This window comes from Neovison vison, chromosome 14 (assembly GCF_020171115.1).
Source record: "Neovison vison isolate M4711 chromosome 14, ASM_NN_V1, whole genome shotgun sequence".
NCBI lineage: Eukaryota > Metazoa > Chordata > Mammalia > Carnivora > Mustelidae > Neogale > Neogale vison.
The window spans coordinates 25,503,753-25,528,738 of NC_058104.1; the positions used below are offsets into that span (position 1 = coordinate 25,503,753).

The 24,986-nt window shown below is 55.1% G+C and overlaps 1 protein-coding gene across 3 annotated transcripts in view; it reads left to right on the forward strand.

The window, feature by feature from the left end:
* The window catches only part of SNX29 (sorting nexin 29), a 480,282-nt gene that overhangs the window by 418,330 nt on the left and 36,966 nt on the right, over positions 1–24,986 (forward strand). For 2 of the 3 annotated variants that reach the window (XM_044233549.1, XM_044233552.1), the window contains one exon: positions 21,053–21,192. The exons of the other annotated variant lie outside the window; for it this stretch is intronic. In XM_044233549.1, the coding sequence (XP_044089484.1) occupies positions 21,053–21,192 (140 nt within the window). The remainder of the gene's footprint in view (positions 1–21,052; positions 21,193–24,986) is intronic. 3 annotated transcript variants of the gene reach the window in all.

Genomic DNA, 24,986 nt, shown 5'->3' on the forward strand with positions numbered 1-24,986 from the left:
ATTGCACGTTCTTGCCACATCTTTTAATTCATGAACTTCAAACATGAATTTCGGCCGCAGTCTGTAACAGTCGTCCTAGAAGGTGTGACTTTGCCCCCACTAAACATCAGTCTGCTTTTCTTCATATCCCCTGACAGTCACCACAGATGGCTCCACATATCCTCAGAGGAAATCTGGCACATTTGGGGTGGTGTGGCCGTGGGCACCGGCTAGCCTCAAAGCTCATCCCTGCCTTGAAATTACAGTCACGATAAGACCTGCCACTGGGTCTTGTTATCTGAAGCCTCCGCAGAGAGAAGCGTGTATTGCTTCATCATCATTTTGATAACTGTGCTTAAGTATAAGTGCTTTTCTGTCTGATCGTGTGTAGCTCGTTTCATGCATTTAAAAACGCAGCTCTGATTAGGGGATGATAGCCTCCAGCAAGACCACACAGAGAACCCTGCCAGTGCCCCTCCCGGGGGTCCCCTTTTGCCCCATGTCACATGGCTCCCTGCCCTGGCTGGGAGCTACCGTGCACCACCGCTGTTTTTGGCTGCCTTGCTCTTTCCAGACTTTTCTCCCTATTCCTCCGCTGCCGGGTTCCTTTTTTTGTGAAGCAGGTGCTAGATAAATAATTAATAGGGTGGGGAAAACTTACTGGAAATAACTCAGCTCGTGTTTATTTCTTTTTTTTTCCCCAAAGATTTTATTTATTTATTTGTCAGAGAGACTGAGCACAGGCAGACAGAGAGGCAGGCAGAGGCAGAGGGAGAAGCAGGCTCCCTGCTGAGCAAGAAGCCCGACATGGGACTCAATCCCAGGACACCGGGATCATGACCTGAGCCAAAGGCAGCCGCTTAACCAGCTGAGCCACCCAGGCGTCCCTCGTGTTTATTTCTAAGCAGCAGAGCTCGAGAGCCCCGCTTCAAGTGTATTCCAGGTCGGGAAAGTGTCTCTGGCTGAAGGCAGCTGCTGGGATGTTGAGGGGAGACCTCTGCCAGCAGGAGGGAGAGGATTTTTCAGAAGAGCCTATGCCCTGGGAAAGATGGGGTATTGGGCAGGGAGGTGCCAGGCTGGGAAGCCCAGGGAGTTGGGGGGTGACCTGAACAGTGAATGGAGGATGCCACGGAAGAATTAAAATTTGAGTTGAGGAACAGACCCAAAATGCTCCCACACTGGCAGAGTTCTGAGAGGAATCAGATTTATGTGACTGCAAAGAGCAGGAATGGATAGCAGCTTCAGGCATGGCTGGCTCCAGGGCTCATGATCCTATCAAAGCTTGATCTCTCCCTCCTTCCCTTCCTCCCTGGCTTTCCTCCTGTGGGCTGCTTTCTCAGACAGGCTTTATTTCACAGGACAGAGCCTCTGGCAGTCCCAGGTTTCTGTCACCCTGACAGCAGCTCCAGAAGAAAGCCCTGCCTTTCTCGGCAGTTGCAGCGGACGTCTGAGAGTAGATTTCACTGTTCTGCCAGAGTCATGCACCCTTCTGTTTTCATGCTGTTGTTTGAAACAGCTGTCATCTGCTTCCTGTGTCTGTAGACTGGCCTCGTCTGGAAATTTCCTGTAAGTGGATTCTTCCACTGTGTGGTCTTCCGTGACCTCACAAAAGCGTGCTGTTTCCAAGGTTCGTCTGTGCTGTAGTCTGTATCCAAACTACATTCCTTTTTTATTGCCAAGAACCATCCCATTATACAGGCAGACCACGTGTTGTTGGCCTGTTGGTCTGTTGACGAGCCTTTGCGTTGTTGCCGCTTTTCTCCACCATCCTGCCCTGGACATTTGTGTGCGGTCCTCCGTGTGGACACACACTTCTCCTTTTCTTCCAGTTCATTCTTCTGTCTGATCTCATCCCATCTAGGAGTGAAGTGTCGGGTCATGGGGTAACTCTTACGTAGCATTTTGAAGTACTCTTTGTTTTCCACGGTAGCTGCCCCATTTTCTAGTCCCATCAGCCAGGTATGAGGAGTCTGATTTGACCACATCTGGTTACTGCCTCTTTGTGTGTGTGTGTGTGTGTGTGTGTGTGTGTGTCTGTCTGTGTGAGATTACAGCCACTGTAGTGGGTGTGAAGTGCTGTCACATGGTGGTTTTCATTTTTTGTTTCCCTAATGACAAACGATGCTGATTGAACATCTTTTCATGTGTTGATTCAGATCCTTTGTCCATTTTAAAACTGGGTTGTCTTTTTCTTGTTGAGTTGTAACCATCCTTTTTTTTTTTTTTTCTATTTTGGATAAAACACAAGTCCCTTGTCAAACAGATGATTAACAAATATTTTTTCTCATTCCCTGCATTGTCTTTTCACTTTCATGATGATGTCCTTTGTAGAAGCGGAGTTTCCAACATGGATAAAGTCCATTGTATGTATTTTTTCTTCGGTTCCTTATGTTTTCTGATGTTGTATACGAGAAAGCTTTGCCAAATACAGGGTCGCTGAAATGTATTCCTGTTTTCTTCTAACCATTTTACAGTTTCTATGCTTAGATTGAGTTCTGGGATGCATATGGAGGTAGTTTTTCTGTAGTTATGGAAGAAGAGGTCTGATTTCCCTTTGTACGTGTACACTCTTTGTTGAAAAGGCTGCTCTTTCGCCATTGAATTATCCTGGTGGAAAATCAGTTGTCTATCAGTGTAAGAGCCTATTTCTGGACTTGAAGTTCTTTACCATTGATCTAAATATCTACCCTTAGGCCAGTGCCCTTCTGTCTTAGTTACAGTAGCTGTTGTGGTAGGTTTTAGAAGTGGGAAGTGAGTCTTTCACCTTGGTTCTTTTTTCAAGGTTAGTTTGGAGTTTTAGGATAAGGTTGTAAATTATGTTTTTAAAAAAAAAAAAACCCACCAGCAACTGAGATTTTGACAAGGCATTACATTGAATCTGTAGGTCAATTTCAGAAATATTATCATTTTTATAATATCTTCCCTCTTGAAAATGTTTTTCCATTTTTTTAGATCATCTCTAATTCTATTAACAATACTTTGTAGTTTTTATAGTTTTGTGCTTCCTCTGTCCATATGTTCATTCTTGAGCCCATCTCTGTGGCCACGGGAACGGAACATTCCAGTTGGGGGCCTGACTCATGCGTCTGCTTCTGCAGCTGCAGGGAGTAGCCTCCCCCCAAGTTTATGGACTGAAAACAGGGAATAGAGATTGTTGAAGGCATTCGTGTAGTGCTCCTAAGAGCAGCACAGAGGAATTGGCTGCTGGGCAAGCAAGAATAAGAAAGAAATTGTGTTTTAATATCTTCCAATCAAGCCTTCGGGAAAGGCATCGAAAGGGATGTAGAGGCACTGAAGCCAGGGTTTAAAAGGCTCTAGTCCACTTGGTTGCCCCATAAAAGAAGAGATAAGAAGAATTCCCTGAGGTCTGTAGCATCTTAGGTTACAGGAATGGGACTGTAGAATCTCATTATGACAAGGCCGCACATAAGGGATTTCCGGTAAGGCGGGTTTGGGAACATCAGGTCTGGTCGGTGAATGGAGGCAGCAGAGACTTAGCTGGGGAAGTGGGATCTCCCTGCCTGGACAACCAGGACTGACCACACCCTTTCCCACCTAACCCACTGCCTTCACTGGAACCCCATTCCTCAGGAGCCTGTCCTAGGGCCTCTCCTTAATGCAGCCCGTGTCTGTTCCTTCTCCTCTTCAGTTTTGTGTTCTCTGTTTGCAAAGCTGTGGAAAAGACAGTACCGTGTCTTGTGTGCATCTCAGCTGGTGGAGATGGTGACTATTGGAGGCCCACAGGTGGTGTTCAGAGTGAAATGAGCCGGCCAAGGGGTAACGACGATGGGAACAGTAGCCCAGACTGAGCGTGTACTCTGGGCCGGCGCCGCAGCCACTGTTGCGATCCATCTTGTAGGGACTATAAAATGAAGTCACTTTCCCAAGGCCCCAGCTCTAGTAAGTGGTAGAGCCGGGCTACATCCAGGTGGTCTGACTCCCCAGCTCCATCTCCTTACCAGCCCGTCACAGTGTCTAGCACAGTGCCTGGCACACAGCAAGCCATCAGTAAGCATCAGCTGCCGTTTGCAGTCGGAGAAGACTTGACCATGTCGAGTACCTGGTACTCGGCCCCATTGTCCCAGGTCTGCACAACCAGTGACCAGTGCGGGATGGAGTCCTCTGTCTCACCCATTTCTCCACACGTTAGTTAGGGTAGAGCTAGCCGCTGCCACACATTTACACCCCAGACTTGAAGTTTGCTGCTTGGTGATGTGGTCGTTGCATGTTTGTGGTCAGTTAAGTGGCTTATGCGTGAGCCGAAGCCCTTTATGTCCTGAGCGTCCACCATCCCTTAGGGCAGAGGTCAGCAAATCTTTTATGTAAAGGACCAGACGGTGAGTATGTCTGTCCTTACAGACCATACGGTCTCCGCGGCAACTACTCCTTTCTGTTGCTGCGGCGTGAAAGCAGCCCGAGGACCCATTAACTAAAGGGTGTGGCTGAGTTCCAATAAAACTTTATCCACAAGAACTGGGGGACCAGCGATGTCAGGCTGGGTTTGGCCCTGGGGCCTTGGAACACTGTTCACCGAGGGAGAGAGAGGGAAGGAAAGAGCGTGAAAGAGACGCATCCACGTCTCAAATGCCTCAGCCTGGAAATGCAGCCTCACATCTTAAATTTGACCGGCCAGATGGAGTCTTGCTGAGATGCAGGAGGGTCTAGGAAACAGAGCCTTTGGCTGGACCCTGCTGTCCGGGAACACGTCTGCCCCCTGGGAGGGGACCATGCACATGGGTGTCAGCCTGCGGGGTCTCTGCCGCGTGCCCTCGAGGGGCCGCCCATGCGGCCATGAGTGGACTGGGAGTATCCCTGGGCCCAGGCTTGAGGTTTGCCTATTTGCTCCAAGTAGCTTGACATTTTTTAAGTTACTTTGCATCAGCTACTCACTTGCTGACTGGAGATGGAAGCTCTTTTTGTAGAATGGCCCCTTGGACATCGGCTGCCTCAGCAACTGAGGTGTGTTCCGTGTGATCTGGTGGAAGGAATTCCAGGCTAGCGATCAGAAGAAGTAACCACACTGGGTTTTCGGTTCTTCCTCTCTCAGGGTGGGGTGGGGGTGGGCATCACAGTTGGAGTCCGTTCATTTTAGTAATGGCACCTCCATGGGACGGGAGAGCATAGTGGGATCTGTGGATGCTGAAGTCAGGGGCCAGGGTTTGACTTGTGGCTCCATTGTCCAAAGGATGTTTGACCTTGTGCAAGTTTTTTACCTCCGTACCTCAATTTCCTCATCTGTAAAATGGATAAAGGCCCAAAGATAGCTGCCACTCCCTTACAGATGAACCTGTGAAGACCCCCAGCTGCGACATGTCTTGACTCTCGCTCGACTGGATCCTTATTTGACTCTGATTTTATTTTTACTTTCCTTCCTACAGAAAAACTCCAGGGTCTGTGGCCAGGGTAGATAAAGTTCCCGAGTAGAACTTGAAAATAGTCTCTTTATTGTTCCTGCTTAATCTTATCCATTTGAGTTTTTTTGATATTGTGATATAATAACAAATAGATGTTTAGTCTTTGTCCCTGGTTTCTGGCACAGAGGCCCTAAAACCCTTGGAATTTCCCAATGGGGTGAGAGGAGCATCTTTTGGATACATCCTGGGACTAAGTCTTGGCTCCTGACCCTGGAGCTTCTAAGACCCTTGCAGTCTCCCGAGGCTGATGAGCTGAGCGGTGGCAGGGGTCCCAGATGGCTTCAGGATGGAGCTGTCCTCCAGAAGGGCCAAGACACGATTAGAGGGTTGAAATGTTCAGCCCTAACCCCTGACGTCTGAGGAGGGAGAAGGGCTGGAGATTAAGTTGGGTCACCAACAGCCAGTGACGTACTCAGTCATTCCTCTATAATGGAGTCTCCCTAAAAATTCTAAACTATGAGACTCAGAAAGCTTCAGGGTGGGTGAACACGTTGCGGTCCCGGGAGGGTGGGGTGCCTTGGGCAGAGCCCCTCCCTCTCACATCTTCTCTTCCATTTGGCTCTTTTTGAATTGTATGCTTTATGATAAACCAGTGATGTTGAGTAAACTGGTTTCCTGAGTTCAGTGAGCCATTTTGGCAAATTATTGAACCTGAGGGACGGATCATGGGAACCCCGATGGATAGCCAGTTGGTCTGAGTATAGGAGGCTGGGACATAGGATTAGCATCAGACTTGAGGGCAGGCACAGGGGACAGAGCCCTTAACCTGCGTGGTCCAATGCTGACTTCCGGCAGTTAGTGTCAGAACTGAGCTGAATTGCACACTGGGTAGTATCCGGAAGGTTGGAGATTGCTTGTCAGTGTGGGAAGAAACCCTTGCACACTCGGCATCAGAAGCATTGTAGATAAGCACAGTTCAGGCTTGCGTTAAACTCAGGTGTCCTAAAAGGTGGGTCTCCTGTCATCAGTCGTCCCTCCGGTGCCCAGCCTGGCGTCAGGCACACTGCAGAGGCTTTCTGAGTTGAGTGGAATTTTTATCAGCTTCTCCTGTGTAACCTGGGGACAGCGAGAGACGACAGAGTAGCCAGGCCTGGACGTTGGATGGACCATGCTTGGGAGCATGGACAAGTTAACACATCTCTCCAGGTCTCAGCAGCCCTGCCTGTGCAAGGGAGATCCACCTCCTGGCTGGGAAGGGTGTTTCTGAGGATTCGGTGAAATGCCACTTTCTGAACACTCGGCCTCCGCTGGGTCTGCTTGCTCTTGAGTGTGTAACACTGATGGTTGAGGGTGAGAGTCATGGGAAGGGGATCCCTGTGGTAGCCCCTGCCTCAGCCCTGCTCTGGTGGTCGAGCTGGGCCCTGCCCCCCTCCCAGGGCTCCTGGAGTGTTTGTGCAGAAAGTCGCTGCGTCTGGAGAAGCCCGGAGCTGGCCCCTTGCACGAGCCCGGCTTGATGGACTCTGATCAGGGGTGAGGGGATGAGCCCGTCTTGTGGAGATCTGTTTTTGATGACCTGTTGATTTTGGATGGCTTGCAGATCTATTTCCTTTGGTCTGCAGCGCGATATTCAAGCACTGGAATTAGCTACTGGCCGATTTGGGAATTGAGAGATTGTTGCCTTCATTATGCTTCCCTTTGCCCATCCAGCCGTTTCAGCCCACACCACTAGCTGCTGGGAATGGATACTCATCACTACAATTAGGCTACAATTAAGACAGAGATGGTCATGTGTAACGCCACCACCACCACTGTTAAAACCTTGGAGCATGTTAAAACCAGAGCCCATTGGGCCATCACACTTGCAACAGACCATGATGTGACCCAGGGTGTTGGAAGGGCGCTCGCTTGCCGGTCACAAGGGAGTGGCTCTGTGCGTGGGCCATGTGTCAGCCTGGCATCACCTGGCCAGTCCGGGGCCGGCACAGCCACGGGGTTGCGTGGAGGAATGGGGACGGGAGCAGAGTGGGGCCCAGGGGTGCCTCGCGTGGGAAGCAAGACCGGAACATAAGGGACAGGAGAGCGCTCTGAATTTCCAGTTGGAGTGTTACAGCTCAGGCTCCGCGTCTGCAGCTTCTGGACTTGGAGCTGCTTCAGGGCAGAGCACTTGTGGACCCAAGGTCCTGCTTGGGTCTTTGAGTCTGATGGAGGGAAGTCTTGGCAGCCAACAGGGGCAGACACAGAAATACTGCTGCTCCCCTTTCTGTGTTCCGTCCTTGGACCTTGGGTACAAAAAAAAAAAGCAGGTTAGCGCTGTTCTTCAGCCCCGACAAACTGACCCCATGGGTCACCCCAAGCCTTCCAGCCCTGTGTCGCTCATCTCTTTTCCCATCCGCCTCCCCTTCCCCTGCCTGTCACAGGCTCCTGGGTTTGGCTGGAGCTGCAAATAGGTTTGTTTCCTTCTGCACTGTGTTGTGTTGCTGTGTGTATTTTGTATTTATTTCCACGGTGCTGGGCTCTAGTCTCTGTTCCTTTACTTAGCATACTCAGCGTCCCATGGGGCTGTGTCCGTCTGTGCCTCTGTAACTGCTAGTTGTAATTTCACGTGTGCCTCGCCACATCTGACTCCTCCTCTCCCCCAGAGAAGCCCCCAAGTGGCTCCTGACTCCAAAACCTTGCAGCAATGAATCTCCTTGTCCGTGATCCCAACGGTCCTGCGTGAGCATTTCTCTGGACTAGACGCTCAGGACGGAATGGCTTGGTTGTGTCCTCTACCATATGTAATTCGACCAGATACTGCCAGATTGTTCAAAAAAAGAGCCGTTCTACAGGTGGGAGGAAGCTGAAGTGGGCTCCACCGTAAAAAGGAAATTCGTTGTGTCGTGAGTGAGCGCCGTGCACAGAGAGCAGCCCCAGTTTCTGCTTTACAGGCACGACCTCCGTGGCTCACAGTGATCCCTGAGTCTGCCATTCTCAGTATCCGCAGCCGCAGAAGCTGCGGGCCACGGGCAGCTAATGACGCCCTCCCGACCGCTCCGCTAAGCCGTGGCTCGGCTGAGCCCAGCTCTGAGGGACTCTTGGGAACACATCGTGCCACTAGCCTAGAGTCCCAGGTCCTGCACTGTGACAAATATAACATAAATAATAATAATAATAATAATAATGGCATCCCAGGTCCTCGGGCCGGCTGCCATGAATCGAGGAGGGGCTCTGAGAAGTTAAGGAGGGTCTGATGAGATCATACGTGTCACGTTGCGGCTTTGTGTGGCCTGCTCTTTGTTTTTACAAATCTCTTTCAGCATCTTAAATTCTGAGATCTCACTTAAAAATCTAGGTGATCTGGCCATGGTGGGCCGGCTTTTGCACCAGGCAAAAGGATTAGAGACGTGCTGCCCCTTCCCAGCTGGCCTGTCCACGCTGCCCTCCTGTGGCTCCTGTCATCTGTGGCCCGGATGGCGCTGGGTTGGTAAAAGAGACATTTCTGTGGGTGAGCAATGCCCTGTCTTTCCCCTCGGAGCTCTTCCCGATAAATGCACGAACCAGCCTTGCACCCTGCGGTTGGGACCATGAATCCTGACAGGCAGGGTGGCCTCATGCTTCTGAGCTGAACTCAGACAAAGGTGGCTGCGAAGCCCAGCTCCGTTTCTCACCGGCGGGTCCCCGTAGAAAAGGCACTTCATCTCACAGAGCCTCCATTTTCCGACCTGCTCCATGGGGCTGTGAGGGCCCGGTTCCTACAGCCCTTGAGGGGCGCACTTAGATAACACAAGCAGACGCCTCAGCCAGCTTCATCTGGCCCGTGCCGAGCTCGCAGGAAGTTATTGTTGTTACTGTTGCTGTGAGAAGGGCGGAGGATGTGGCTTGGGCCTGTGTGGGTTTACTGTTGCTTCTCTGAGAGAGTGGCTTTCTTTCTGGAATTGGCAGTCAGGCGCTGGCGCAGGCATGCCTCCTACAGGTGGCGTTGGGGTTTGCTGGCCCTTCTGTGGCTCGGTGTCCCCCACCGACAGCGTGTGAGTGCTGACGGACAGCCTCCTCGCTGCACCTGCTGGGCTCCCCCTGGAGCTGCCCAGCCCTGGGCGGCTGATCGCCTCTCCGTGTAACGTAAGGCCTCGCTACGACACGGCGTACCACAGCAACGCCCCAGCCGTGTGAGCAGGGGCAGGAGGGTCTCTGGGACCCAGGGGAGGATCGAGCTTGCATTCGGTATGGGTACCAAGCCTTGGCCTTCTCCAGGAATAAAGCATGGAAAGGATCAGGTCCGAGAGGTCCTCTTCAGTCTTCCCTTTCCCACCATACGCGATATTTCACCCCGGGGCCGCCAGAACCCAGCCTTGGGCTGCCAACAAAGTCCTAAATCTGCCTGTGCGTCGTGCGGGAAGTCCTGACTCAGATATGGTGGGGCGGGGTGGGGGTGAGGGGGCACAACAGGCCCTTGGCCTTTCCGTGCGGGTGGCAGCATACACTGTTGGTGGGGTCGGAGGACCTGGTTCGAATCCCAGCCGTGTAATTCACTGAATCCAGGAGCTTGGGCGTGGCCCCTCGTCCCCCCGGTCCTGATTGCTCATTTGAGATGGACACACAATAGAACCTACCTCGGAAGCTCGATTTGAGGCTGAACCAGATAACGGGTACAGAGGACGGACCCCAGAGCAGCCCAGAGTATGCGCGGAGAGGCCTGCCGAGATGTGTTTTATCTGCTGCGCAGACGTTTGTAGTTTCTTGGGAGTTCGTGTTACCTGTCAGACAGGCCAAGTTCACGGTCTCCTTTGCCTTCCCTACGTGAAAATTCTTCACAAAATGGTGGGGGGGGCAATTTAGGACAGTAGCAATGTAGTGCAAAGACAGAGAGTCCAGATTCTAGGTTCCGGCACTCCATGCTTTGCGTGGCTTTGGGAAAGGAAATGACCCTGAAGGTCGTCAGTCCCCACCTCTGTCATGGGGCTCGGCCCTTCGGTGGTGTCTGCGAGCTCCCAGCTGCACATGGGCCCAGCTCTCTGTCTGAGCCCTGATGCTTTCCTTCTCCTTCAGATTGATCTGGTTGAAAATACTGCCAGCTGGTTGGGAGCCGGGCTCTGGCATTGGACAACCCAGGTCCACAGATCCCAGTATCGCTGCTTTCCAGGTGTTGCCTTTGGGCATGGCGAGTGACGTCTCTGGGCTCAGTTTATACCTGTATAAGGGGTGATGATGATGGCAGTGACCCCACCTCGCCACCTGCCCTTGAGGACCGAGCACAGGCCCGGTGCTCCCGCCATCTGATGACCCTGGGCTCCCTGTTGCTCTCCCTCAGCCTTCCATTCCCCAGGCCAGAGCAGCGGAGGTCGATTTCCCTGGAAGCTGGGGAGAACAGTGCGGGATGGGTACCAAGTACGGAAGGGCCTCCTGGGCCCAAACACTAAAAGAAGCCAAATAATGAAAAGGCACCGGGAGATGTAAGGGTTGCAGGAGGTAACGGACTGAGGGATGAGCTCGTGCCGTTTGCTCTCTGAAGGCGGCCCCTGCTGCGGAGCCCGGAAGCGTTAAAAGGCCTGCGGTAACGCAGGATGCCACGGGTCTTCCTGCGTTGATTTTGGAGGCGACCGGACCATCGTGCGTGTTCCCTTCAACACATGCCGAGTCGCCTCCATCTGGGGCTCGGCGTCTGCTGTCCGCTGGGCCGTGGAGAAGCCCTGTCAGCTGGGGGGAGTAACGCGGGGTGAGATTACTTAGGGACGTCTCTGTCTCCTCTAATTAGTCTTGATGCTCGGAATGAAAGGGGCCACCGCCTGACTAAAGCAGGGGTTCTCACGTGTCCGCCCAGGAAGGAAACTGAGGATTCCTCAGACCCGCCCCTCCCTTTGCGAGTGAGAGAACTGAGGCTCTGATGGGACCCAGGGACGCGCACGGGGTGGGGAGCAGCATGAGACCAGGCCCCAGCCCGCGCCTCTCACCTGTGCCCAAACACAGGTAGCGTTGGATGGCTGTAGGCTTGAGGTGAAGAAAGTGGTCTGTCTGGTGTCGCCTCATCGCTGGAGAGTTCTGGACACTAATTTTTCGTGGCCATTTACTTGGAGGATTTGCCAAGCCCCTTCCTCTAGAGCTCATGGCAACTCCGTGCTGTGGGAGGACGGGGACGGGATGGGGATGGGGACGTGGCGGGGGAGGGGTCCTCTCTGAGAACCAGCAGGCTCTGCAGAACAAATCCATTCAAAAGTGCAGGCTGGAGAAAAGGTAGAGCAGAGCTGTCCCAAAAGGCAACCCAGAATCCTACGAGAGTTGAGCTGGGGATACCTCTAAGCGTGGGTACGCTTAGCATCTGGTAATATCCCCACCAGGGCCCCAGGAGCCTGTCCTTCCGGGTAACCTAGGGGGCCAGCTCTCATGAGGGGCCGCTGCCTACTCTTCCAGGAGTAAGATCTGCATTTTAACAAGGACTCGAAACCCCAGCTAAGTGGTCGGGGCCTGGGCTCTAGAGTGAGCCACGAGCTCGGCCTCGACTCTGCTTCCAGACTGCTCATCACCACCTCTGTGAGCGCAGGCAAACTCCTTAGCATCTCTGTGCCTCAGTTTCCCTAGCTGTGAATTAGGAGAGGAGCAGAAGGGACCGTAGAGGTAAGAGTGTTCAAGCAGCGTCCGTTCAGTCAGGGAGCACTTACCAAGCACCTGCTGGATGCCAGGTACCGTTGCCAGGCATCAGAGCCACATACGGTCATCACTGCGAAAAGTAAAGGGGTAGGGAGGGCCGCAGAGTGGACCGGAGGGTCTCTTGTTGGAGCAGAAGGGACTTTGGGCAGAAGTGGGGAGACAGGGAGTGACGTGAATCGTATCCCGAGGGAGGGCATTCCAGACCAGAGCAGCAAGTGCAAAGTCTCAGAGACCGAAGCCGTCCACCACCCTTCTGTCCAGCTCCCTCAGCCCTGCTCACCATCCCCCAGGCGTGCCCTCCCAGTGCCTCCCCCCACCACCGTCTGCAGAAATCCTGCTCACCACCCCCTGCAGCCCGGACCAGGGCCCATTGTGCTTCCTGCTAATGCGCTCCCACACCGGTCTGGCTGCAGAGGCCGCTTTACACTAGAAGCCCCGGGCGTGGTGTACCCCAGAGTTCCGTTGGTGATATGCCTGCCTGTCATGCACTCCCAGACGGAGAGCTGGTGCTGTGACTTGTCATTGGGCACCCAGCACGGCACCTGGCCCAGCAGCCTCCTGCAAATGTGGCCCCTCTGGGGCAGCCTTCGTGGTGCCCTCCTCTGGAACCCGTACCCACAGGCCCCAGTGCAGCCTGGCATCCCAGGACTGCAGATAGCAAAGGGACTCTACCCTGGTGCCTGCTGGCTCCTTGGTCCGTGAGCGACACGTGCAACGTACACAATTCCCTGGGCTCCGTGATGTCAGAGGGGGAGACCGTGACCTCCGAACGGTCACTTCTGTTTCTTGGTTTGCTCCGTCCTTCCGCGTTGATGACCGACTACGGGCTTGGTAAAGGGGGACGGGCTAAGCCGCTGGGGTGGAATCATGACAGAACCTTGCTTCCCTTGTCCCTTCAGAAGGGCAGTGACTTTGGTTCCTGAATTCGGGGGTATTTGTAGAGACCTAGGGCGTGACATTCTCACTAAGAGTCATTTAGAGACTTCAGCCTTCCTCCCCCGCCCCTCCCCAAACTCGGCAGACAGAGCCCCCTCCCCTCCCTCCTCCCTTCACATGTGGCACATTCCAGCCGCGAGCACCCAAGAGAAAAGCTTGTTCCGTGAGACTTGGTGAAACCAGACAGTCACTCGTCCAGCTTCCCAGCCCGAAGTGTGCACCTTTATTATTTCCCCGCGTTAATCAAGTGAAGATCTTTGAGCAGCTTTGCCGGAATTACCCCATCAGAAGCTTATACAAGGGGCTCGGTGGCGTTTGGGAAGCAGATGAGGGTCCATCAGATTGCCTGGCAATTCATTGCTCTCAGATGCCTCGTGGAGAGCGTTGGACGTGCCAGTTGCCGGGATTGTGTCTCCTGGCTTCCCAGTTTGCGATTACATAACGGTCTCCCTGGAAACAAGGGCTCAGGCATCACACCCGTGAGGGAGCATGGCTCACGGAGCTCACCAGTGTGAGTGTGTGCGGGGCGGGGCGGCCTGTCCCCATGTCCCCGGAGGGCGGGCCGGGGCCCGCAGCTGAGATCAGCGGCGTCTGCGCCTCGCAGCTGACCCATCCGGGAGGGAGGAAAGGCTGGTTTTCAGTGCTCGGAGGCAAAGCGGAGAGACAGGGCCCGAACGGAGCTCTTACACTCAGGAGTCTGAACTCCTTCTCTGTCTTAGGGAAGGAACAGCCGATTGCGTCTCCTGCTTAAACATACCCATTCCCCTGAGGGCAGAGTCCACGTTCTCTGCATGACCTCCCCGGTATGCCTCCGCGAGCTGTGCCCGCTCTGCTCCTGCCTCTGGACTTCCTCCAGCCGTGGCCCTTGACGCGTCCTGGCCCTTCCCTGAGCAGCGCCTCTCTCCCCCTGTCTCAGAGCCGAGGGACGCAGGCGCCGGCCCAGGCTGCAGGCTCCGTCGCCGTGGGCGTGTGGGCCCTGGCCCTTCAGCCTCTGCCTCTGCTTCCTCCCGCGCAAGTGCCTGTTTCAGTGGGCTTCTGAGCCTCCAGTGAAACCGTGCCCAAGTGTGCGCAGCCTGGGGCCCGAGGAGGAGTGGCTCCCTGCATGTGCGGAGTGCCAGCCCCCTGCTGCCGCCGCTGTGATGCTGGCGAGAGGACGCCAGCCTCTGGGGAAGCCCCCCGGCCCCACAGGAGACCCCGTGCACTCCTGTCACAGTGACTGCCTCGCTGACCTCTTCCAGCCGACTGGAAACCCCATGAGGTCAGGACCCAGGCCTTGTCCCCCTGGGTATTCGCAGCGCCCGGCTCACAGTAGGCCCCGAGCAGTCTGTTGAATGAATGAATGAACCAGGAAGCAGCTGGATCATTGAATCAGGAAGCAAGTGAGTCCAGCCCACCCACATGTCTGACCGAGAACTCGAGTGGATTTGCTTCCCTTCGCCCATGGCAGCCTGGGCCATGCCACCAGCACCTCTTGCCTGGGTGACCACAGAAGCCTCCCCACCGGTCTCCCTGCCTCTAGATCTCCCCTCCCCTCTCTCCTCCGGCCTTACCTTTGAAGCTACCCCTCCCAGGGGCCTTCCTTTCCCCACCACCCAAGCCAGTCCGTCCGTCTTCCTCCTGTCTGTCCCACACCCAGCTCTCCTGTGGCACTTACCGTGATAGAGTCATGTACCCACTTCTTGACTCCTTCCTCTACCAGCCTGGAAGCTTCTCGAGGGCAGGGGCCATGTCTATTCACCAGTGTACATTCTTTCAAGGCACACTGCCTTGGACACAGGCAGGTCTGCAGCAGATTGCCAGGGAGCATGCCCGGTGGGAACCCGCAGAATTAGCAGGAGGGCCTCTAACAGCATATGGTGGAAATCTGGAAGCCTCTGGCTTTCGGCAGAGAAATTAATTTCTCATTCAGCTAATACCCAGTGCGGGCGAGGAGTGTGGGGGAAGGTGGCTTCCTCTCCAGTGGCTCTGCTGCCTTCCTGTAGAACCACTGCACTCCCAGAGGAAGGGAAGAGAAGGGAGAGGGGAGGGTCACAGGGTCCGTGCATTCTCCTGGCAAGGCCTGGATGTGGTTGGCTCGCGTGGTGTCTGCCAAGCCTGGCCTGGGCTCATCCTCCTTGTTCCCAGGGAGAAGAAACAGGGCGGGTGAGCCAGTCTGCTCAGAATCGGGCATGGGAGGGGATCTCATAGCCAGGGTCCTCCTGCTGGGCTCTGTGGGAGTCTAATCAATGTTCCAGAATTCTCCAGCCAGGGACAGTGTGACAGGTCACCTGACTGCAGTCGCCGTCCTTCCACAGGGCCTGAGCAGTTTGCCGCTCCTGATGGAAGCAGACCTCCCATTTATTTTATAAAACACCATGGTGTTCTTCGATGAGAATGAAAAGGAACTCAGAATTACAGAGTCACCTCTGCCCACCAGCAGGCAGCTCGCAGGAAGGCCCAGCCCCCCTGTCAGCGGGGTGGGGCTCGGGGGGGGGGTCTGGGGCTGAGCGTTTGTTCTAGAAAGCATGCCTGACGGTCTGGTTTACAGTATTGCATCATTTGTGAAGCTGCTCTTTTTTGTTTTTTAAGATTTTTATTTATTTATCTGAGAGAGTGAGCATGAGCAGGAGAAGAAGAGGGAGGGGGCCAAGCAGGCTCCCCACGTTGCCCAGCTCAGTGTCCTGACCCCAAGGTCACGCCCTGAGCTGAAGTCAAGACTTGGATCTCGGCCAGCCAAGCCACCCGGGCGCCCCCTCACAGTTGCTGTTCCTGATGTGATGGCGCCTTTATTTTCCTGAGGCTCGAAACAGAATTCCCCTTTTCCAGAGGGAAGAAAATACTCCCATCCAGAGAGCCCTGGGTGTTCTTTCCCAAAGTGAGGCCTGACCCCCCGCACTACTAGCGGCCCTGGACGCCAAGTGACGGTAGCATTGCGACGGGAATGCTGCAGAAATGACAGTGGGGCCACGGCCGCAAGAGCTCACAAGCGGCCCCTGGACAGGTCTGGCAGGTTCCGTGAGCTCGGCTTCCATCCACTACGGCCGTTTCTTGTGCCATGTTTAGGCTGCAGCCTGGAGCCCAAACCGTGAACTCAGAAATACCTCAGGGCCCTTTCAGCACTGACCCAACCCTGTGGGGCAGGCTCCCAGCGGGACACCCAGCTCCTCCCGGGCACCCCATGTGACAAGTGGGGTCTCTGAAGGACCAGCTCCCTGTCCTTGTGCATTTTATTACCTGTCTTCCGCTTGCTGCCCGAGGCCGTGTGGAGCCTCCCTTCCTCCATCCCGCTCCTCTCTGGGGTCTTTCTCTTCTCTCGTTGGACTTGGCCATAGCCTTCAAACCGTTCTGCCTGCTGCCCTGCCTTTCCTCCCCTGAATTCATTCCCTGCATTTATTCATTCTTGCAGTAAGTGTTTATGAGGTCTCTTGTGATCTTCAGGCACTGTGTTAGACTCTGATGATACCGGGGGGAAACTAGACAGGGAATGACCCGCCTCTCTGGGACTTAGAATCGATGAGGGGACGTGGGGGAGCAAAAGGCACATGAGAAGCCAGCGAGACCGTTCCAGGCAGCAGTGAGGACCGCAGAGAAGAGAACCGGGCATCCCTAGCTAGTGTGTCTTGGAGGGCTTCATGGAGGTGGTGGCACAAGAGCAGAGACCAGAATTGCAAGGCATTCCAGGCCAAGGGAACAGCTCTGGGAAGGTCATATGGCTCCAGGAGGGGGTGTGTGTGATGCGGGGGCAGGGGCAGACGGGTTGACAGTGTTGGGTGGGTGCTGGAGGGGGAGCGGGGAGACGTGAAGTGAGGTCGGCAGGGCATGCTGTGGCCACATTGTGCCGTTCCCTCGGACCCGTGCTAACAGTTTAGCTGCGCGTGTTGGGGGGATGGATAGAGTTCACGGGAACCACTATAGAATTCTGAGCTAGGACAGTCGTGACCATTGAAGGCTGCCTGTAGCCTGTGTCCCCCAGAGCTGTCTTCCTAAGTGCATGTGAGATCCCGCGTCTTCTGCATCCGTCCTCCTGCCGCTTCCGTCTGCGATGGTCTGTGAGGCTGTGCACGACCCACCCCAACCGCCACTAGTCTGCTCTCGCTCAGATGCGGGGCCTGCCCTCTGCTGCCCACCACACCTCCTGCCTTTGTCCTTCGCATCTGTTCTTCCCTTTCCGTGGAGTGTCTGTTCCCCACCTGAGGGTCCCCACCTAGACCCTCTGACGGACGTGTCTTTTCTCCAAGAGATGCCAAAGGACTGTTTCCAGGATTGACTTCCTCTGACTCCAGCCCTCTCTCCGTCCCTCTTGCAAACTTCCCTCGAGCTTCGCTGAGCCCCCGTGGATCACAGCTTCGTAGCACTTGCCCCCGCCTCGGCATCCACCGTCTGCCTGCCGGTCATCACCCCGTCCACACAGAAACGCCTCAAGGGAAAACATGCTGGCGGAAATCCACAAATCTTCATCTCTCTCCACCCGGCCAATGACGTTTGTCACCTGGGGCTTAGCCTAGGTTATCACCAGTGAGTTGGGCTCCATCCTTAGCCCCGTTTTACGGATGAGAAGCCCGAGTCTCCCCCCTCCCCAGTTTAGCCACCTGACGGTGGAGCTGGTAAATGGCAACGCAGGTCACTCTGCCTGCCGCAGGGAACGTCATCAGGTGCCATCATCCCACAGTGTGGTCTCTCGGATGGTTTCCTAGGGGCCAAGGAGGCCAGGCAGGGGATCGGACTAAGGGGGGCAGCTAAGGAGGGCAAGACCGCTCAGTTTTTCAAGGGATGCCAGGAATCTGGGTTTTAGGCTGAAACACCCTGGTTTTAGTATTTGGGGGCCATACAGGCCACAGTAGCTTGTGGGAAGAGTAGGAAGGACTGTCTTCACCAGCAGGTCAGAGCGTGGCTCTCCCCGAGCGGGGGAGTCTCTTCTGGACAGTGTTGCTTCCAACCTGCTGGACTCACCAGCCCCCTTCTGGGACGGACCACAGCCTCTCTTTAAAATATTCCGGAAGCAGTAGGCACTGGAAACTGGGATCTTTAAACCTGGGCTACGTATGAGATCACACCAGCAAATCAGCATTCGTTTTTTTTAGAGGTGCTGATGGAACTGTGGTTAAATAGGAAAATGTTCTTCGGGTTTCGGGAAGGCGTGCCACAGCCCCCTGTGGTGAGATGTCACGATGACTATAATTTACTGTAAAAGACCTCAGCACAAAGGTAGTAGTGATGAAGTATACAGAAAGGGGTTATGACTTTTTTATTAGATAGAGGCTTATGGGGATTCATGATACGATTTGCTCTGCTCTTTGCCATATTTGAAATTTCCATAATAAATTAAGAATGAAATGACAGACAGGGAAAAAAGGCCGTCTCCCACGGAGAGCTCTGAGCTCCTCCCTGCCCCACTGCAGCCTCTGTGGGGAGTCTGGTTGCCGGCACCTCCGAATCAGAGACCCGCGGGAGAGTGTGGCCCCCAGGCACTGAGGTGACATGGTGACGGGCTTCCTTGTCATCGCATGGTCCCCAGCTTCTGCTAGTGCTGACCCCGAGGGAATCCTGGTTCGGGGAAGCCTGTGGTTCGGAAGACTCGCAGCTTTTTCTTCTGTGCGCTGAAGAATGTCTTCGGGCAGCGGGTGCTCCCACTCTGGGCGGGTTAAGGACCCAGGACCCTGATCGTCCACCTCCGGACTCTGAGCTCTCGGGCACGTTCCTTACCCTTTCTGAGCTTCTGCTTCCAGCCTCAGACGGGCTGTACGCGTGCGAGGCAAGGAGTGCACTGAGCACAGGGCACACGTAAAGAGTCCACAGATAGCTTCACTCTGAATCGCTCCGGAGAAGCTGCCCCCTTGTCAAAGTGAGACTGCTGCCGCGTTGGGTGCTCGCGGGGCTGGCCGGGTTTCCAGGCAGCGGCCCTCAGGCAGAATGAGTCTGTGCAAGGGGTCGGCTTCTCCCAGGGTGATAGCCTTTCTGCCACCTCGCTGCTGCCCTGGGACCGGGGGGAGAGGAGGCTCTGAGACAAGTGAAAATGGGCGTTTTTGACCCCCAGGTGGCAACCCCCCACCTCCCTTTTGAGTGTCCTCGCCCCCTGGGATCCTGTTGCCCGCCCAGCCCCACAGGCGCACGAGGAGTCACCTCCGGTCTCTGACTCTGCGTGTTGCCTCTGGAGTGGCCTAACCCTCTGTGTGGTGGGAGGGGAGAGACCTCCATGAGCTCAGCGGGGGCCGATGGGCTCCTTTGTTGTCCTGCCAGATAGTCTCTCTGGCTGGCCTCTTGGGCTTTTGTGCCGATGAGAACCTGGGCCTCAGGAGCTCCATGGGGCACTCACCTGGCACATTCTCCGACTTCCTGAGGAGGAGAGGCTCATGCTCCTTGATGCAGGATGGCAGAGCAGCACCGGGTGGTCAGACCAGGGAGGGAGCGCAGGCCCAGGGCGCTCCCATCCCCGCCCCGGTGGCTGCGGGAGATCAGAATCCCTCCTGGGGGCTCCGCAGGGGTCAGTGTTCTCACCCTCCTGAGGAGAGGAGGAGGGTCACACTGAGGCGGCTTGCGGGGGTGGCCCTGGGCGAGACCTTGCTGTGGCCCGGAAAGAGCCTGGGCTTGGGGTGGGGGCCGCTTGCCACCATCCACAGTTCTGTGACCCTTCCTCCCGCCTCGTGCTCCGGGAGGGCTGCCAGATGAAACACGGGCTGCCGGTGAGATCTGAATTTCACATAAACGATGAATAATTTCTTAGTTCAAGTATGTCCCAAATATCGCACGGGAAGTTTTATTGTGTGGTACGTAGTTGAATACTGAGAAGTTATTGAGTCATGAATTATTGAATACGGAGTTATGAATACTAGAAAATTCTGCATTGTTTCTCTGAAATCCAGCTCTCACCCAGCATCTTGTAGGTTTGTTTGCTGAGCCGAGTAGCACTTACAGACTCTGCCTGCCGTGCTCAGGGTTTGGCAGGGCTTTGTGGGCGCTCTTCTCTCAAGATCAGGGCAGGTGCTGGGCAGGTCCGTGGGGGCCTCTGAAGCAGCCTCGTTCAGCACACTGTTGCCAAGCTCCTACGGGGGTGAGCTCTGTGCCGGGGGAGGGGGCCGGGGGGAGCGCCCCGCTCCGTCTGTGGGACCTCATTCGTGCCCACGCTTCCCAGACCCTCTTTACGTGCCGCTCCCTCCTCTGTCATGTGACATGAGTCGGAGTGTGTCTCCTCTGGTGGTCTCATGGGGACAGATGACCCCGGTCCCCCTCCTGCCCTCTCTCTACTCTTCCTTACCCCCACATGGCTCTGAGTGTCCCGTCTCTCCCGGTGCTGGCCAGGGTTTCCGCGTGGTAAGCCAGGGCCCCCAGCGCAGATGGGAATGGGCAGGGTGGGCTCCAGAAGTGGTGGGGACTCTCATTTCAAAATTCTTAGGGATGGCGACCTGGGGACAGTAGATCGTCACACAGGTCCAGTCCTAGTGCCCAGAGAGGCCGGCGCTACAATGCCGAGAGGCAAGAGGACTCGGGGCGGGGTGGGGAGTGGGAGCGAGGACAGTCAGGTGCACTGAGCCCGGGAGCACGGAGGGCTGGAGAGACTGCATGGACCTGGGGGCCCATGCCTGCGGCTGGAGCCCTGCTGCCCAGCCACAACCGGGTGTGGCCCCCTGCGGCCACGTAGCCTAGTGTCGTAAGAGAAGGCACGGTTTACAAATAAAACCTTTCTTAAATAGTGGCAACTGATTCAGATTTTGGAAAATTTCCATGTTGGCAAATTAAGCACTGTCTCTGGAAGGCGGCATTTAGTGGGATGGACAATTACCTGGGCCTGTGTGGTCACGGGTATATTGGCGTGTCCCACGCTGGACTGTGACCTCTGCCAGCGACACAGCAGTGAGCGTTGGGATCATGGTTCGATCCCTAGGCCCCATCACCACGTGGTAGGTGCTCATGCATAACAGCCACAGTGGTAAGACTTCATTCATTCAGGGGCACCCTGTAGGGGGTCATAGGGACCTGCTGGGCCCTTAGTAGGAATATCACGAACATCTTCCCTGGTGCTCAGCGTGATCGCCCAGGGGAAGCCTTAGGCACCGTCTGCACGTGGCGGTCGCTCCGCACACATGAGCTTGCCGCCCGGTGGTGACTGACTGCTGGTCTTCTCGGGCTGTTTTTGGACGGGCGAAGAGAGCACACCTGAGCATGCCGGCGTGTGTGTGTTTCCTCAGGATGCCAAGTTTGTGGAGGAGCGGAGGAAGCAGCTCCAGAATTACCTGCGCAGCGTCATGAACAAGGTCATCCAGGTGGCCCCCGAGTTCGCCGCCAGCCCCAAGAAGGAGACCCTCGTGCGGCTCATGCCTTTCTTTGTGTAAGTACGGTTCGCGCGGGCCCTCCGCCCGGCGCGTCCTCCTTCCCCTCCTCCGAGGCGGCCAGTGAGGTGTGTGCGTGCATGCGCACGTGTGTGTGTGTGTGTGTGTGTGTGTCCTCGCCACGCTGCGGCCCAGGTGCTCCCGGAGCCACGGGCCACGATATTGCAGACTGCAGGAAGGGCTTGGAGAACGCGCGTCTGCATTCGAGCGTGGTTGAGCTGAGGTCTGCAACTAAATTAGGCCGGTGCGGTTTTCTGCTTCATGCCTTCTGATCAAAGGAGAGACTGATTTTCTCTGCAGCTCACAGAATGTTCCGGAACCAAATAGGTCCGTCGCTGTTGCCTCGGTGGGTAACTGATGCAAGGAGACATTCTCGGACTCCCCCCCGGCACTGACTTAAGTCATAGTAACATGAAAATAATGTAACTGTGACCTAACTTAAAATCGGGTGTAAATTTCTTGTTCTTCTGTCTCATGAAATTGGAAAGAAAGTGGAAGGCGTTGTTGACGTGTGAAGGACTTACTAAATCATGACGCTTCTGAGTTGTCAGCACATCTGAAGCCAAAGCTCTGCTCCCAGTGGCACACGGCACATTCTTTCCGCTCGCCCCGTGCAGCGCCTGGGTGTCCTTGCCCCCTCTTCTCTGCTCCCGTTGCTGGGGACATCTGCGCCGCACCTGGGGGCAGGCGGCCGTCAGGTGTCGTCACTGGCTGATCACCGATGAGTCCACTCTGTGCTGTTAAGTCTGTCTCTAGCCTGACCCGCTTACACCCTGGGATCGGGACCAAGGTGACGGAGTGGCCTTTGGTTTTTCGTTGAGCCTTCAGATGCTGTAGAACATGATCATATCGTTTCTAGAACATTAGCATCATATGGAAACACAAGATGGAAAATCCCATATGGCAAACCTGTGGATCCCTTAGTTGAGAAGCGCTGGTCTGGGGTCTGTGTGACGGGTTGGGGTAAATCAGTTTCTTTGTAGTCTAGCTCTCAGTCAGGGCTTGGGGGCCTGTCCTGGGGACCCGTGATGCTCTCACTTCAGGCCTGGAGCTTTGCTTCTGTCCTGGGGCGCGCCTTTGGGTCACACTTGAACTCCCAACCAGACAGACGTTGGCCTGACTGGCCCCCTTACTGCTTGCAGCTTGCTTTTGTTTTCCTAATTGTTTTAGGGCTTCTGTGAGAAGACAAAGCCTGTATTCTGCCTCCGGTAAAAGGCACTTTTGTTTCCTGCATGCATTGGATGGGAAACTGCATTTTTCTCTCACTCCCTTGTGATGCTGGGGCCTTGGCTTTGGTGTTTCAGACGGGCTGTAATAGCTCACAGGGGGCGCTCCCATTCTTCCAGGGGCAGCCTCCTGGCTGGGATGGTGTTGGAGATTAACCTGTCACTGAGTCCTGTGAGTTTGGGCTAAATTTTCTGATGAAAACCGAGTTAGACAGTCTGAAGAGCCTGATCCGAGAAGGAAGGAAGACTTGTCACAGCAAGCTGGTGTCCTTCCTGCCGGCTGTGGGCAGCCCCGGCGTCTTGGCTGAGTGTTTGCCAAACACTGGCCCGTGGGGTGGTGGAAACTGTACGTGCATCTCAGTGTGGGGCAAGCTCAGCCGTGCCAGTTGCCATTCACTGGAGCTGAGGGAGAAACCTTTTATGCCTAATTAGCACAGAGAACGTAGGGTTTGATGTCACAGGCTTTAAAAAAAAATACAAAGAATTTCAGTAAGAGACTGTAGCACATGACACACCACTGACAGCAGGCGTCTGAGTAAACACTAGTCTAGACCCCGCTTGGGATTAGGCGTTTCGGTCCTTCGGCTTCTCGCCGTCCACATGATGCTGCCCCGGCCTCCTCCGTCTTTATTGAATTGGGATTCTGGGTCGGAGTCTGCCCATTGGTTCATTTTGGGGCAGTGGAAGCCGACGCTGGCCAAGTGCGGGCGCTGGTGACTCTCCACGTGGGAATTTGCTATTTGTGTGTGCCTGCAGAAAGCTGCGTCTGGCCTTCTGCTCGAGAGTTCGCCCTGAGAAATTTCTAGTTAAAAAAAAACAAACAACAAAACAAAACAAAAAAACCACAACTCTCTTAGCTCAGGAAATAAACTTCTTCTCAGGAAATAAAATTCTTATAAATCTTGGCACATTTCCTCAGTTCTTTCAAATGCCGATTCAAGATTCAAGAAACCGCCTTCAGCTACTGAATGGAGGTGGGCTTGTTGACAAAGGACGGCCCCCCGCCGCCTGTCCCTTCCGTTTCCTGAGCGTTTACACAGGCACCGGCTGCCTGTTCCCCTCCTTGATCTCATCCAATCCTGAGAACCTGTCAGGAGGAACCTTATAAACTTGCCAGTAACCCGGCAGTTTGATGAGGTCCCTTGGAAGTGCTGAGGGGAGTGAGGCCCAGAGAGGTTTCCTCGTGACCCCAGGACTAGCCAGCTAGTGCATGGGGAGCCCGGGCTTTCTGGCGCCATACCCCATGTTTCGGGACAAACCTGCAGCCTATGGACCACACCTGCCCCTCTGAGCTGTTTCATTTGACCAGCGCAGTGGGCTTTTGTTATCTGTGTGTCTACATTGACGTGATACCAACATCAAAATATTAGATGGTGTCAGGAAAGAAGATGAGGTGTCAGAATCGGTCATGTTCTGTTATGGGTTGAACCCTTGTATCCTCCCAGAATTCACATGTTGAAGCCCTAGCCCCAGTCTGATCGCATTCGGAAGTAGGGCTTTGGGGAGGTCATTAGGTTTGGGGGAAGTTATCAGAGGGACAGGATGGGGTTAGTGCCCCATAAGAAGAGGAGGAGGGGAGGTACTAGACTCCTCTCTCTCTCTCCGCCGTATGAGGACACAGTGAAAGGCAGACATCTACAAGCCAGGAAGAGAGCCTTCACCTGGAACCCAGTCTGCCAGCCCTTTGATCTTGGACTTGTAGCTCTCGAACAGGGAGAAATCAGCGTCTGTTGCTGAAGCCCCCCCCAGTCAGTGGTGTTTGGTTGTGGCAGCTGGGGCAGACGGATCCCACCCCAGCCCAGCCCAGCCCGCTCAGCCTTGCTTGGCCGGAGTCAAGCAGTGCTGGCCCGCCCGCACGGAGACCCCCACTCCCGTCGCAGGGCCGGCCCGCCCGCACGGAGACCCCCGCTCCCGTCGTCTTCGGGACTCTGGGCGAGCCTCCCCTGCCCTGGCTGTCAGCGCTGGGCTGCTGGCTTCATACACTCGCTTGCGTTACCTGCCTGGCCCCCGCTGGAGGCTTGAGTTTGCAACCCTGCCTCTTCGCCACCACTCAGATGGCTTCTCCGCCGAGGCGGACGTGGGACCGGACTGTTACTCACGATGCGTTCCTCGCACACTGTGCTCCCACGCGGGTTGTGTGAGCTGGTGCGCTGCTGAACTTCCGAAAGGTGGTCCCGCTCCATCTTGGAGGGAGAGGGCCGGGGCGGGGGAATGGAAGCAAGTGGGTAGCACTGGCCCATTTTCCTTCATCAGTCTTCCTTAAAACCTCGGGGCTTGTGCAGCCTGGAGTCCAGTACCCAACAGGGCCCGCTTTTGCACGCACGTGGCTATGTTGTTGTTTCTCTCTAACGTGTCCGGATCTCACTATGTTCTGCGAGGGCCGTCATGACTTCCAAGTACTCTGCCATCTGCACAAATCCGAGAGCTGGAGAATCAGCTGGTTGAATTCGTTCTCCAAATCTCTCCGCCTCCCGTTGCCTGCCTTGCGAATGCCAGCAGAAAGCAGGATGGTAGAAAGCGGGCCATTTCTTTGCCATTTTGAACTCTGTGCATCCGGTGGGGACCAG